The sequence below is a fragment of the Nilaparvata lugens genome, unplaced genomic scaffold (assembly GCF_014356525.2).
Source record: "Nilaparvata lugens isolate BPH unplaced genomic scaffold, ASM1435652v1 scaffold6752, whole genome shotgun sequence".
Classification (NCBI taxonomy): domain Eukaryota; kingdom Metazoa; phylum Arthropoda; class Insecta; order Hemiptera; family Delphacidae; genus Nilaparvata; species Nilaparvata lugens.
This window is the reverse complement of record NW_024092503.1, coordinates 1-14,923: the sequence shown is the minus strand read 5'-3', so window position 1 is coordinate 14,923 and position 14,923 is coordinate 1. Positions and strand designations below refer to the sequence as shown.

Sequence of the window (14,923 nt, the reverse complement as noted above, 5' to 3'; positions counted from 1 at the left end):
AATTAATTATTAATTCTACATTGTTAAAAGACGATCTGGCAAAAGAGTAAAGCGAGGAAGAAATAGCGCTATCCGCTTTGTTGATAGACAAGGATAGCAATACCATTGCCAATCAAACACTGCCATTATAACATGGACCTCACTATAATAGTAAGATAAGTTCAATCATATGGTCCGACGCCAACATCAACCTTGAAATTCTTTTTTTTTTTCTTCAGGAAATAGAATAATAATCAGGTCTTAGACCCTCGTCTCCAAAACATTAATATCAGTTTCAGTTTTCTATAATAGTAAGTGCATTTTCACTTTATTAATGTCTTTAAAATTCAAGTTTTATTTCATTAGTGAAAAATGGATCAATGCAAACTAGAGATAAATGCTAACTAACCTGTCGACATCTCCAACAGTGCTGAACTTGGTGTTGGCGGCGCTGGGCTGCTCGCGATGGCCCCCAAAGCTGTTAGGGAAGTAGTTGGGCGCGCCCCCCTGGTTGTTGGTGTAGCAGGCAGGGCCATCGCGCTGTGTGTTGGCCACCACGGCCCGGTAGGGGCAATTGACGGGCAACTGCAGGTAGTTAGCCCCCAAGCGGTGTCTATGCGTGTCGCTATACGAGAACAGGCGACCCTGCCACATAAAAACAAAACACAACATTCAGTTTTGTTATACTCACTCAATTTCAGCTGATTCCAGATCAAAACAACATTTGATTTCATTACATTACATACATATATGTTTTATTTACAGTCGAGACAGTTTCTAGGTTGGAAAGTTAACGTTTTACAATGCAAATAAAAACAGCTGATCTCAATTTGAACTTGGAAAAGTCAAGGTCAGTCACGATACCCGTCCCGTAAGTGGCCGATCACCGGAAATATGCATTCTAGTTTCCATGTATTTTAAATGGGAGTATTAATTGTGCACCACGAGAGGGACTCTGGTTCTTACAGTTTTCTCGTCGTGCGCTACTTATAAGGCTAGACGCACATTAGTAAAATGAGTTAACACTAAAGTTATTAACAAAATGTTAATACCTTAATCCTAATAAATTCTATTAGATTGAACGGAACTTGACAACACATAAGTTCATCATGTGTATGATAAGTATGTTCAATCTAATAGAATCTATAAGGATTAAGTTATTAACATTTTGTTAATAACTTTGGTGTAAACACAGCTTTAGTCAAGACAAGACAAGACAAGACATGATCATACACGTTTAGTCACAATACTTCACTTAGCTGCTTGTGAGGCAACACACACTGATTAGTCATTGCAATTAGACATGACTCCATAAGCAACTATGTGAAGTATTGTGACCAAACGTTTTCTGTAGACTTGGTATCCTCCCCATAAGACATTTGTATGTGCATAAGGTCTTGTCAATTTTCTATTAATTTAGTGAGCGGGAATGATGGCGTAACTATTGATTATTGTGATTCAGTTACTGGCCCTTATCGTACGAGGCAGGCTGATGGGTTGGTTGTCCGGGGTGTCAGGCCAAACAGCACTTTATTTAAAAAAACCTTTCTTTTTCTAGCACCAAAATTTTTCAATCAGTTACCTTCCTCAATGAAAACCCTTTTCAACTGCCACAATAAAATAATAAAAATGAAATTGCATCTGAAAAAATGGCTTCTTTTAATTAGCACAGAAGGATTGGAAGCCATGTACTCTGCCACTGCCATGTCACTGCCTAATGTATCTAACTTTCATGCACATTGTATGTACAGAACACTGTCCTCTTGCAAAACAAAATTATATAATATACACATGGACTATTACAAAAATGATGTACATAATATCACGCTCATACGATAATTATATTAATGATTTCCATATAAATCTATCTAAACTATTACTATGGAGACATATATATATATATATATATATATATATATATATATATATATGTATTAGTGTCTATTTTTCATAGAACTAACAGTTTAATTCAACGCTTGTTTTGTCCGGTGCTCTGTATGCGGACGTGACCTCTCTCTTAAGGTCATTTGCATACAGTAATGATTATTTCTGCATGTTGTATATGTATTATAATCTTTGTAACTTGTGAATCTTTACCTTGAGTTGCTGTCCACTGTTATTTTATTGTATCTCTAGTAGAGTAGTCTTTTTGATGTATTTTTCGTTCGCAGTGTAGCTCTAGTAGAGTAAGCCATTAGCTGTATTGTTTTTTCTTTTGCTTCTTTGTTTTGTTTTTTTTTCTCATTGTATTTCTATAGTGGAGCAGAATGATAATACTGCATGCTTAGTTTTCTATTACTCTTAATTTTCACATGTTTTGTACTTTCACGCAGAAATAAAGTCAAATTTTTTATTATTATTATTATTATTAAACGTGACTAGTCTTGTCTTGACTAATCGGTGTATGACCAGCCTAAAAGATGGCATTGTCAATCAATAAGAAGTCTGATCAGCTGTTTCTATCCCAATCTTTTGAATAATTATGGGTTACATTTCAGTTACATGCTGATGCTACACAGCATTTTAATATGCTTCATATTCAGTTCAAGACTCGCATGAAATTCCACTGAATTTTGGAAGCAACAAGCTCGGCCCTGTGAAAGGCTACTTCCCGTCCTTATGATGTTAATAGCTATTTTAGAGAATGAATGTATTGCAGATACCTGAAGCATCTTGTCTGGGCTGGGTTCGATTCCAGGCACAAAATGAGCGGGCTGAAGGCAATCTGCTCAACATCGGTGAGTAATTAGAAGGGTTCCTGTCCAGGACCAGTTTTCCGACCGGGATCAGTGGGAATTCGCCATGAGGCCAAACCTGAAAACAAATAACAGATATAGAGCACGTTCTGGGTACAATTTGATGGAACAATTTACGATTGGAACTGGAACAATTTACTGTACACAGAACGTACACATAGTAAAACATGTTCATCTACATACAATAGCAAATTTCAAAGTGATAAACAATTCGTACATTTATTTGTCGCTAAGATTAGATTACTAAACTCTTGTAATTTCTTCATTCCCCTTCTTTATTATAATACTATTAGGTAGCCTTACCCACTGTAGTTTGAGAGTGTTGAATGTAATGCATGTATTCAAATGGGATGAAGCATACCGCTCCTGTATTCGTCACCATTTGATTACATGCATTACATTACTCGCAAACTTGAAGCTATAGTGAGGTCCACGTTATAATGGCAGTGGAGAAACATAGGAGAACAACGTTGCCGATACTCAGTCTTGGCAATGCCTTCTATACACGGTAGCTGATACAGGCTTATTGATGTAATATTAACAGTTCATTCTCGATTAAAATAATTAACTATATTTTATTAAGCAAGAAATTATAATTGTTAATAATTTTATAATAAATTTTCATAATTAGGATGAAATATTTTGTTGATTGATTATTAATTCTACAATGTTAAAAGCCGATCTGGCAACAGAGCAAAGCGAAAAAGAGATAGCGCTATCCGCTTTGTTCAATGATAGACAAATTTCAAATTTTATTTATTAAAACTCACAATATTCACAATCAGAATTAATAAGAGAAACAAGAACACACAGCTCAGTAAGATAAAAAATAATTAATGGAAGATTAATAAAATAATACTGGTATGTTTATTAGAAATACATTTGTGAATTGGAATAAGAAATACTACTTGCTGGAAGTATACAAGGACAAGGACAGCAATACCATTGCCAATCAAACACTGCCTTTATAACGTGGACCTCACTATAGAATGAGATTGAGAGCTCGCCATGCTCGTTCAATGAAGCTTACAAGAATCAATGATTCAATTATTTATTTCAGCCAAAAGTATACATTAGGCTAGGTCATATTACAGATAAGTCGTATTATTACAATAACATATTATTATCACAGATGCACTAATAGTTATTTGTATATCTAGAGTGAAAAGTACGACTTTTTCTCCCTGTGGGAAAAAGTTTGAAGCCCGAGGCGAAGCCGAGGGCAGCAATTTTTCTGAGGGAGAAAAAGTATTTTTCGCTCGTGATGTACACAACATTTTCCTCCATCTACTTTTTTATAGAAACTGCAAATAAAATCGTTCTAATAACTTACGTATTGGTGACAATGATTCCTAACAACATAACCTAAATCTAAAACCTAAAAAACCGGTCGTCTGATTGGCACTGCCGATTGCGCTATCTATCGGCAAAAGTTGTAACAATATATCAGCTGAGCAGCTACGAAAATGGCTGACTCCAGATCACGCGGTTCAGATTTGAATTTCAGATCAAAAATATTTGTTGGCTGGTATTTTGAATAGAATAAAATATTTTAAAAATTTATAAATTTTTATCGTCTACTAATATTAAGAATATAATAATTATCATACAAACATATATTTATGAGTTGATCAAATTTCTGGTTGTGGTATTGAATTCAGTTGACTCATGACAGACACCTCTATTATGCTTTTCTCATCTGAGCTTAGACCTTCTAACCTATTACAAGTAAGTTTCAAAATAGAGATGCTCCCCATGTTATTTAAATGGAGTCACTTTTGCTCCCTAGGGAGCTTTTCTGTTTTTTACTACCGAGAGCGAAAAAGTGACACTTTAGTATTAGGTTTCAGGGAGTAAAGTAAGTACTTTAGACAGTAGGTGGAGGAAAACTTAGTTTTTGTCAATGTGATGAATGACAGGTCACCTAATGAGGTGATAGAGAGGTGTGCGTTTAAACCAGGTTTTCAGCTTCATTGTAGAATAGGACCTGATGTAAACGAAACCTAGTCTAATCGAGACACTCCCTTCTTATGCTATCTTTTCTCTATGGTACAAGTGAAATGGTTTGGATTTGTGTTACCTTTGTGAGATCGAACGGATTGTACTTCCAGTTCTGGGCCTGCTCGTAAGTCATGACTTGTATGGAGAAGTTCCACTGCGGGAAGTTGCCGGAAGCGATGGCGTTGTAGAGGTCGCGAATCGAGTAATCGGGATCTGAGCCTGACAGCTCGTGCGCTTTCCCGGCCGGCAGGTTCTTGATTCCTTGTGCAGTCTGCAATTCACATTCAAACATTTAGAAACTATTCAGAAATCATTGAAAAATATTTTAGAAATGCTATAATGTTTAAATAGAGCAAGGGAAGGTAATCATCATAAGGAAAGGTGTAATATATCATAATTCAATAGAATAACAGCTTGTAATATTATATAAGTATATTCTGTTCACACTGTCGTCAAGCTGGAATTTACCATCTGGTTTGAAGTTCCACGTTGATTGTTTGCGGAATAATTGTAACTGTCAAGTTGTCACGCAATTGACTCCATCAAATATTTAGGTGTTACAGTAGATGAGAAGCTTACCTGGTCTCTACACATACGTTATGTTAAAAATTATCTTTTACATATCCTGAGAAAATTCTATTTTCTAAATAAGATTCTTCCAACCACCATCCTTAGACAGTTATACTTTGCTCTTGTTGACTCTAAACTGAATTATGGAATAAGTTGTTGGGGCTCTACTTACATTACCCACTTGAGACCACTTATAACCTTACAAAAATCTATTGTCAGAGCTGTTAAAAAATCAGGAAGATATGAACATGCCTTTCCCCTTTTTCAAGATATAAAATGCTTGCCTCTAAGATACATATATGTTTTCAAAGTGTTATACCTATTCTTTGTAATGTCTGGAAACAGTGGTCAGGCACTTTTCAGGGAGAGAACAAATTATCAAACTAGGAGAGTCACTTCTGATCTGCTAAGGCTTCCCAGGTCATATACCACTTGTTTCCAGAAATCGTTTGTATTCTAGGTCCGAAATTTTTCAATAATTTACCTTTTGAGGCAAAGAGAATTGATAATAGGAAAATGTTCAATATTACATTCTTAAATGGCTTAGAAAATCTTGCCTGATTGTTTAGAACACATGTTTTTTATTCTTTCTTAGTATTCGACATAAATATTATAGTTGTTGAAAATCATATCAAAAAGTAATTAGCCCAAACTGGAAATGTATGAGAGCTGAGTGAATGTGAGTGTGTGTTTTCATTTTTTTCTTGCCAAAAAAAAATTTTTTTCTGCTTTCTGATTTTATTCAATTATAGTATAAGCACTCCTGCTTGCACACGTTAAGCATTATATGCTTACAGCACGCTAGAAATATTCTGTCAAAAAAGCTTTGTTTTTTTGTTTTTTTTTTTTTTCATTACATCATACACGTAGAAAGCCTTATACATAAATTATATTTTTATACAATTTCTTCAGTGCTTTTGTATTTTATTTCCATTTTTGATGTTTGATGTATTTGAAATTTTGTATGTATTTGATTTTTGAATCAGAATAAAAAACAATTTGAATTTGAATTTTGAATAAATATTTTAAGAATATCAAACATAGTTAAATATAGAGTGCGACAACGAAACTTATTTTTTTAAGTAAATAAAACTTTTTGCATGGATCAGAAAGTTTGTGTTCACTTTTTTTAATGTAGAGACATAAATAAAGTTTTGTTCCAATTAGTTTTGAATATGAAATCAGGTAGGTGACGTCCCTCATTCTCCATACACTTAGTAAACCGATTTTTAGCGTTTGTCATAACTCCTGCCAGCATTGCAGGCGTTATTTTAGCAATTTCTACCCTGATATTGGTCTTCAAATCTTATAGGGTTCTTGGACGGTTCATTTAAACAAGGGTTTCCAAAAAACCCCATAGAAAAAACTACAATGGTTCAAATCAGATATCTGGCTGGCCACTCCAAATCGCTCATAATTGAGATGAGGCGTCCTGGAAAGTGTTCCCTCAATTGAAGTCACGTTCAGAAAGTTCCTGCAGAATTGCCATCTTGTATGGGTGGAAATGAAGATCTTCATGAAGAATTCGTCTCACATAACGATCGGGAAGTCCAAGAGAAGACACATGAATGCACGCAGAACGCTGTGGTGATCGCAACATTGAAACTCATACTGCCTCAATGTTCTCAGGTGACCTAATGGGCCGAGGGACTTCAGTTCTTCGTGTTGTCGCACTTGCAGTTTGTTTAAACGTAGTGACCCACGTAACAATTGATTTCCGGTCCGGGACAGGAGCCAAATGGGTTGAATTAAAGCGATTTCGAAAGGCGCGCTGGATTGTTATCACAGAACATCCGCTCGTAAAATAAGTCTCAACGGCAAATGCGCGCTTCTCATTGGTCCAATGCATGATGGCGACTGAACATGTCGGAAAGAAAACATTATATTCTGACCTCTCTAATGAGACCAATTTGATGGAGTTCGCTTTAAAAAAGGAAGTTTCGCTGCCGCACCCGGTACTACAATATACACATAAACACTACAATATATGTTGTGGGTTTTCTCCATATTGAGGAGTAGATTTTTGACTAACTCACTGAGCATTGAAACCGGATTGGTTTAGATAAATAACATTAGTAACTGACGATATTTTCCATACATATATTTTTATGAATGCAGATATAAAAATATATAATAATTCCATTTTTATAAAATGGTTATTTCATATTTCAAAATATAGTAGCTTTTAAATAATGTATATTTTTGATGCCCACATAAGCTCTTAGGCTTGTGCATGGGTTGTGACGACTACTTTTTAGGTAATCGGGACCGACGGCTTATTGCCTCCTCCGAAAGACGAGGTGGCAGTATCTATGTGATTGTGCTGTGGTCAAAAACTTTTGCCCCTGTTGAGATTCTAACTCGGGTTTTCTTGATTATTAGACCGGCACGTTATCACTTACTCCAACGAACCGCCCACAATATGATATTTTAAGGTTGAGTAACATTTATGTTTTAAGGTAAAATAGTAGTAAGTTACCTTGTAGTGGAATTTGCAGTATACAGGCTCATTGTTGCTGTTAACTAGCTTGAACGTGTGCGAGCCGTATCCGTTCATGAAGCGGTATCCGTCGGGGGTTCCGCGGTCCGAGAACAGAAACATCACCTGATGGGTGGTCTCTGGGCGCAGACTGATGAAGTCCCAGAACATGTCCGCATCCTACACATTGCACACAAAATACACTTGATTTACATGTGTAAGGGCCGTTTGCACAGTCAAAGCTTAAACTCGATTTAATCAGCTGGTGGCTTCGACTCAAAATGAAACACATTATAACAAACTAGACTTGATACGGATTTAATTCAGTTTAAAATGAAATTTAGTTAAGTGCAAACGGATCTTAGTCCTTCAAATTATCTACAAAATATTATAATCTGTTCACATTCTAGAACATGATGTGACCGTCCTGAAAATAACACATAAAGTACAATCAATTCATAAATCAAATCAAATTGATTTATTCAGTGAGTTGCATAAAAAAGTCAAGCTTTGCAACATTGAATCGCCACAATCAATAATAAAACACAGAACATATATTAGTGCAAGGAGGAGACGTTAAAAACAACACTGCCACTAGAAGCACCCCGTGGAAGATATCGATCAATTTCAGTCAATTTATAGAAATTTTTTATTTTTGTAATAATTCTATGATATTTAATTCTTATTCCCTAATTAATTCTTAATTCTTAAATTTTTAAATTTAATTGATTCTTATTCCTATTAATTCTTAATTCTTCAATTCTTAAATTCCCTCAAGACATCCACACATTCATCCACAGTGTATGGCGCTCTTTTCAGCAGAACTTTCCTTAAAATTTCCCAAAATTTCCTTATCCTTCTGATCATCTTTGGAAAGTTGGAGAGATCTTTAAAATTATGGGGGAGTCTATTTATAATTTTCATTGCGCAATAGTGTGGGCCTTTCTCCAGAAGTGTTAGTCTATGTGCCGGGTAACCGAGGTTCAAGCCACCATTCCTCGTACTGTAGGAATGATCGGATGAGAATGCCCTCCAATTTTAACCAACGAACGTGATGATCTCCAGAAAGTACATGGCTGGCAAAGTTGATATACTCTCTCTCACAAAACAATGCCTACAGGATGTTCGGGCACTGAGGTTAAAGATTATTCTCAGAGCCCTTTTCTGCACATATTCTGGATCATGTGTGCGTCCTATTATTTTTTGTAAACTCGATTATAAACTCGACTACCGACGGCTGTTGGATGACGCGTTGATTATAACAGCTGAGTTTTATTTCTGTGTGTGGCCAGCCACTACCTCCGTAAACTACCTCTGTTTACGGAGGTAGTGGGCCAGCTCACAAATCTTCTCCCATAAGGATTACATGTAAACTTTGAAGGACCGTAGGAAAGAGTCCTGAAGTCGGATAATAAATTTGATAGGCCATAAACCTGTTCCTGAACCTAACAAACACAACTAAGAAAAAATAATCAAATTCGGTGCACACATAAAAAAAAGTTATTGAATGTAAAAATTTGAGGCTCGATTTTTATTTATATAGATTGTAAAACATGTCAGTGTTAAGAAAAAATTAAATTTCAAAATTTCAAAATTTCAAGTCAGAGTATTGACATGTCACCTAAGTTACTACAAGCATGATTTTACTTGAGCTGTTAGACAATAATCTAATAAGAATAGGATTTCATTGACCAAAGAGTGATATCTCATTATTAAAAATTAGGAATTGGTTCATTGAGTATTTTACCTTCAAATGTGTGACTGGATTCCGTTTCTGTGTGTGAATGAAGCTGGGGAACAGTATCGGATCACGAATGAAGAAGATGGGAGTGTTGTTGCCCACCAAATCCCAGTTACTTCTTCCGTATAGAATTTCACTGCGAATCCTCTTGGATCTCTGTGGAAGAAAAATGGAAGTATATTATTACAAAACATTCCAAAGTACAATAATTTTGAAGAATTAATGGAACTAGGCTAGTAAAAAATTTGAAAACAAGATCAGATCCGTCTATATAGTTGGGATACAAAGTATATATTATTGGGATACAAAGTAGTGAGGAACTAATAGTAATAGTAGTATTCTTTTTAAATAAGGTAATTTATAGGTAGAAAATAGTACCTCGGTTTAGTATCTTTTTACTAGGTGATGCTTAGGGTAATAGATATAGTTTTAGATTTTTGGATTTAGATTCAAGTAGTATTCTTTTTAAATAAGGTAATTATAGGTGGACAATAGTACCTCGGTTTAGTATCTTTTTACTAGGTGATGCTTAGGGTATAGATATAGTTTTAGATTTTGGAATTTTTGTATTATCTGTTGTAGCATTAAAGTTAGTATTATTTGATGATAACCTCGACACATATATTATATAGTGAGGTATCATTTTCTAAACCCGAATATGTTATATTAAAAAAATATGTAATATAATGTAATGTATGTATGAATTATGAATAAACTCCTCGGATGTGTCGTCCAACATCCAGAGAAATTATTATTATTATTATTATTATTATTATTATTATTATAGTGGAATTTGTTTTGTTTTCAGGTATCGATTACCTTATCAACCTATCCAAGTTCAACAGGGCCGGTTTCCGAGCTCGGGATTTAGCTAAGTTCAAGACAGCTGCGGTTCAAGACAGTTCAACAGCTGGAGTCAACAAAAATTGGCCTTCAAAAACGGGGCGTAGTCGCAGTAAATAGTCGCAGCAAAATAATCTTTATTTTCTCATTTCTATAATTGGAAACGTTTTTCCTTGAAGAAATGAAACATTCTTGAATAATTCAAAATAGCTGAAACTTTACACTATTTTCTCTTCATTTTATTTTGTGTTCAATTTTCTAGTTTTTCGAAATTTAATTTATGAACGTGGACTGTGACTACGCCCCGTTTCGGAAAGCCAATTTCTGACTCCAGCTGTTTAAAGTCTTGAACTTAGAAATCCGAGCTCGGAAACCGGCCTTACAGTTTATTCCGATGTGAAATTTTTCATATGATTTGGCGTGGATAAAAATTTGTGGAGAAAATTAAGAGATAGATTGATTTTTGGCCACTTGTGTGTTTTTCTTTATGAATACTGTTTCTGTTTGCTTCACTCAATTGAGCCAAAAAATTCTTATGTATCACTTTCTTCACTGTTACAGTAGTACTTTCAAGGTAGGCGCACACAGATCGTCATCGGACGGATGGCGACACGCATCGGACGGATCGGACGATAGATTTGATAAATTGTGTTCAATTGGAGTGCGCATACCTATACGATGCGGATAGGTATGCGTACTCCAATTGAAGACAATGCAACAAATCTAATCGTCCGATCCGTCCGATGCGTGCCGTTCGTCCGATGACGATCTGGTGGCCGGGCTCCGAGCTCGGGATTTAGCTAAGTTCTAGATTTTAAAAAGATGGAGTCAGAAAGTTGGCTTTCCGAAACGGGGCATGGTCGCAGTAAAACGATTAACGATTTTTAAATTATAGTTCGATAAACTAGAAAATTGAACACAATAGAATATTTCGCACCTAGAGCAGAAAATGAGATATTTCCGGCTCGAAATCGGTTTTGAAGTCCGAGGCCGTAGGCCGAGGACTAGAAAAGACTGAGAGCCGGAAAAACATTTTTGTCCGTGGTGCGAACGATATTTTTCGCCAAACTACAGGTATTGCTGACAAAATAAATAAAGAATACTCGTTATCATACCTATCTCTTGATTTTAGTGGTAGAAGATTTGCAGTCAGGATATCAGATTCTTTTAAAATTTCACTTGGAATATCACAGGCGTCGTCATCTTCAAGCATTTTTGAAAATTCGGAATGTGCTAATCAACAATAAATAATTGAATAAAAATGGTTGCGAAGCGAATGCTCAATTAGTTTGATTCGAAATTCGAACTGAAATAATGGCGACTTCAGATGAAGAAAGTTGACACTCGCCCGATCTAGCGGATGACTTATTAACTATGGACTTCCATGTTAGCGGCTGGGAAGAGTACTCTTTCCGGCCTAGGCCGGAAAGAAACCTGTTTCTTACGTCAGACGAGAGTCGTCTGCAAACAAGGTCTTTCAGATCTAGGTAGGGACTGGAAAACAGCTGCTTTCTGTGCAGTGTGGCGAAAAATAAAATAACGAGAAAATAGTGTAAAGTTTCAGCTATTTTGAATTATTTAGGAATGTTTCATTTCGTCAAGGAAAAACGTTTCCAATTATAGAAATGAGAGAATAAAGATTTATTTTGCTGCAACTATTTACTGCGACTACGAACCGTTTTTGAAAGCCAATTTTTCCTGACTCCAGCTGTTTAAAGTCTAGAACTAACCTAAATCCCGAGCTCGGAAACCGGCCCTAAAAGTACTATTGTAAAAGTGAATCATAAAGTTTAGTTACCAATAGTTCAAGTTTGGATGAAAACCTTAGAAGAAATCTTATCAATCAACTACTACTCATATGAGTTACTGAATATCTCAATGTTCGTTGTTATCTCAATGTATTAGTTGATTGATAAGATTTCTTCTAAGGTTTTCATCCAAACTTGAACTATTCACTATAATTGCAGATCTCAATTAAATATTTTTACCTGGCAGTATCAGCCGATCCACTCTCTCCGCCAACAGTCGAGAATCTGACAGCAATAGGTGTTTTCTTACCTATTGAAGCGAACACCTTTGCTTTGCAATACTTGGAAATGTCATGTGTCACTTCAAAGTAGCCGAAAGCACCTGCAAAAATAAATAAATACTGTATTATTCACACTTTAATTGCTTGAAAAAGTATCTCTCTGAAAAATTAGATATGTAGAACTAGATATTGAATGAAAACTAATTTTTATTCAATATGGAATATCCATAACATCTCCTTCACAACAACACAGATATCTAGATTATTCGGACTTCAAGGGTACAGTAGTTGCAATAAAAAAGTATTTCCAAATGTAATGACGGAGAGGAATAATAAGTGTGAGTAGCTCCTCCTTGTACGCCGAGGATGTGGCTCAGTGCCACGAAACGCGTCCGTCAAACAAGAAAACCGTGAGAACTTATAAAAGTGCATGATTGATATTGATTATTTTAATTACTTATTAAGATAATAAGGAATAATACATTCACAAAATGAAATGAGTGTCGATGAAGGTATAGGTAATTTTCAAAAATGAATTGATTAATAGACAACAAAATATTTAGCCAAACTCAGAGAAACCATCCCAAAATAATAGAAATGGAATTAAAAAAGATTAGTATATTTCAAGACCGCCTTTCACAGAAATTAAGATGATGGGTGATTACAGATGTTGCTATCAATTTACTTAAACTCACAATGATACTCATTTTCATTTACTATAATAAATTGAATGAATTGTAGAAATAAAAATGTAAATCCATTATGTCGTAAGTAAACAATTTAAAAAAAGGGTAATTGGATTTCTATTCAAGAGTAGCCCTAACGGAAAAAGACAATTTGAATGAATTGTGTATGGTTGCTACTTTGTTACAATTTACACATTTTTCTGAAATTTATTAGCAAATGATCTATATTTGCATAATCCCTTTTGCCTTCATTGCATCTCTATTTTCGTACTTTGCATTGCATTAGACGAACAATAATCAAGTATAAAACTAAACACACAACAGAAAACTAAATCCAATTTTGAAAAAATGTAGAAGATCATTTAAAGTACAGGGTTGGGCAGGGAGGTATGGATGATTTGAAATAACAGTTACACACCCATTTTTAAACGAAACTCAAAATATTTATTTTTTTAGTGTGTACCTTTGATGTTGCCATTATAAAAATTAAAGGGGACAAAATTAAAACATTGATTGTGTACGAAAAATAACATCTGTTAAAGGCTGTGCACTTTTGTCCATACACTCCTGTAGACGTTGTGAGAAGTTGTCCATACTCCGCTGAAGCAATGCATGTGGTACTGCTCGAGTTTATTGTGTTATTGTTTCACTCAGGGCTTCAAAGGTTCGTGATTTGTTTATGTAAACACGTGCTTTTGGGTTGCCCCATAAAACTAATTATTGGCCCTTACTTTTTCGAGAAAACGGTCGAACCGTCACTGTCAATACGGATCGTTACCTAACGATGCTGCGTGATTTTTTCTGCCAAATTGAGAAGACGACGTATCGACGTCAATACTGTATGGTTTCAAAAAGATGTGGCGACATAAAAAATAGTCACAAGGTGATAGGTCCGGTGATCGAGGAAGCCACTCCACATCTCCAATGAGGCGTCCAGGGAAGGAATGCCTTAGAAATTCCATAGCTGATCTCGATACATGGCATGTGGCCCCGTCTTGTTGAAACCATACAGTATTGACGTTGATACGTCGTCTTCCCAATTTGGCAGAAAAAATCACGCAGCATCGTTAGGTAACAATCCGTATTGACAGTGACAAGTCGACCGTTTTCTCGAAAAAAGTAAGGGCCAATAATTAGTTTTATGGAGCTACCTAAAAGCACGTGTATTCATAAACAAACCACGAACCCTTGGTACCACGTGCAATACTTCAGAGGAGTATGGACAACTTCTCACAACGTCTACAGGAGTGTATGGATAAAAATGGACAACCTTTAACCGATGTTATTTCTCGTACATAGTCAATGTTATAATTTTTTCTCTTCAATTTTTATAATGTCAACATTCAAGGTAAAAACTAAAAAAAATTTGAGTTTCTTTTAAAAATAAGTGTGTAACTGTTATTTCAAATCATCAATACCTCCCTGCCCAGCCCTGTATAATAGAAATGCAATGATGTAGCAAACGGTCGATTTTACTAGAATATTATTTTTATATAAATTTTTGAAGAATTGTACATTTTGTTGAAAAAATGAAATTATTCAGATATATGGTTTTTGAAACACGGTACTATGGGTATGCTATTTCAAACTTGGCCAACTATCACACCCTTATTCCATTTCCAATTTGATAGATAATCTCAAAGCATAATATTCAGTTCAAGGATACCTCTCACCAGGCACGGCCCTAGGGACTTTGCCGCCCAGGGCGAGGTCGGCAACCGCCGCCCCCCACAAGTATTCCGTCTAATTTTTAATCCCGGGCTCCACCCCTTCCTTGAGCGATCGCCTTACTATTGTGTCTCCGCTGTGATGCGATCGCTCCATTCACACAACAGAGTC

At 35.6% G+C, this 14,923-nt stretch overlaps 1 protein-coding gene across 1 annotated transcript; it reads right to left on the bottom strand.

The window, feature by feature from the left end:
* Positions 1-384: 384 nt before the first annotated feature.
* LOC120348960 (catalase-like) lies at positions 385-12,499 on the bottom strand (the record flags this gene model as incomplete). The annotated part of the gene is given in 9 exon segments (XM_039445369.1): positions 385-624; positions 2,643-2,692; positions 2,695-2,721; positions 2,724-2,793; positions 4,816-5,007; positions 7,786-7,965; positions 9,533-9,642; positions 9,645-9,682; positions 12,358-12,499. Coding segments are annotated over 9 exon segments (1,049 nt in total), but the record flags the coding sequence as incomplete, so codon positions are not given.
* Positions 12,500-14,923: the final 2,424 nt, after the last annotated feature.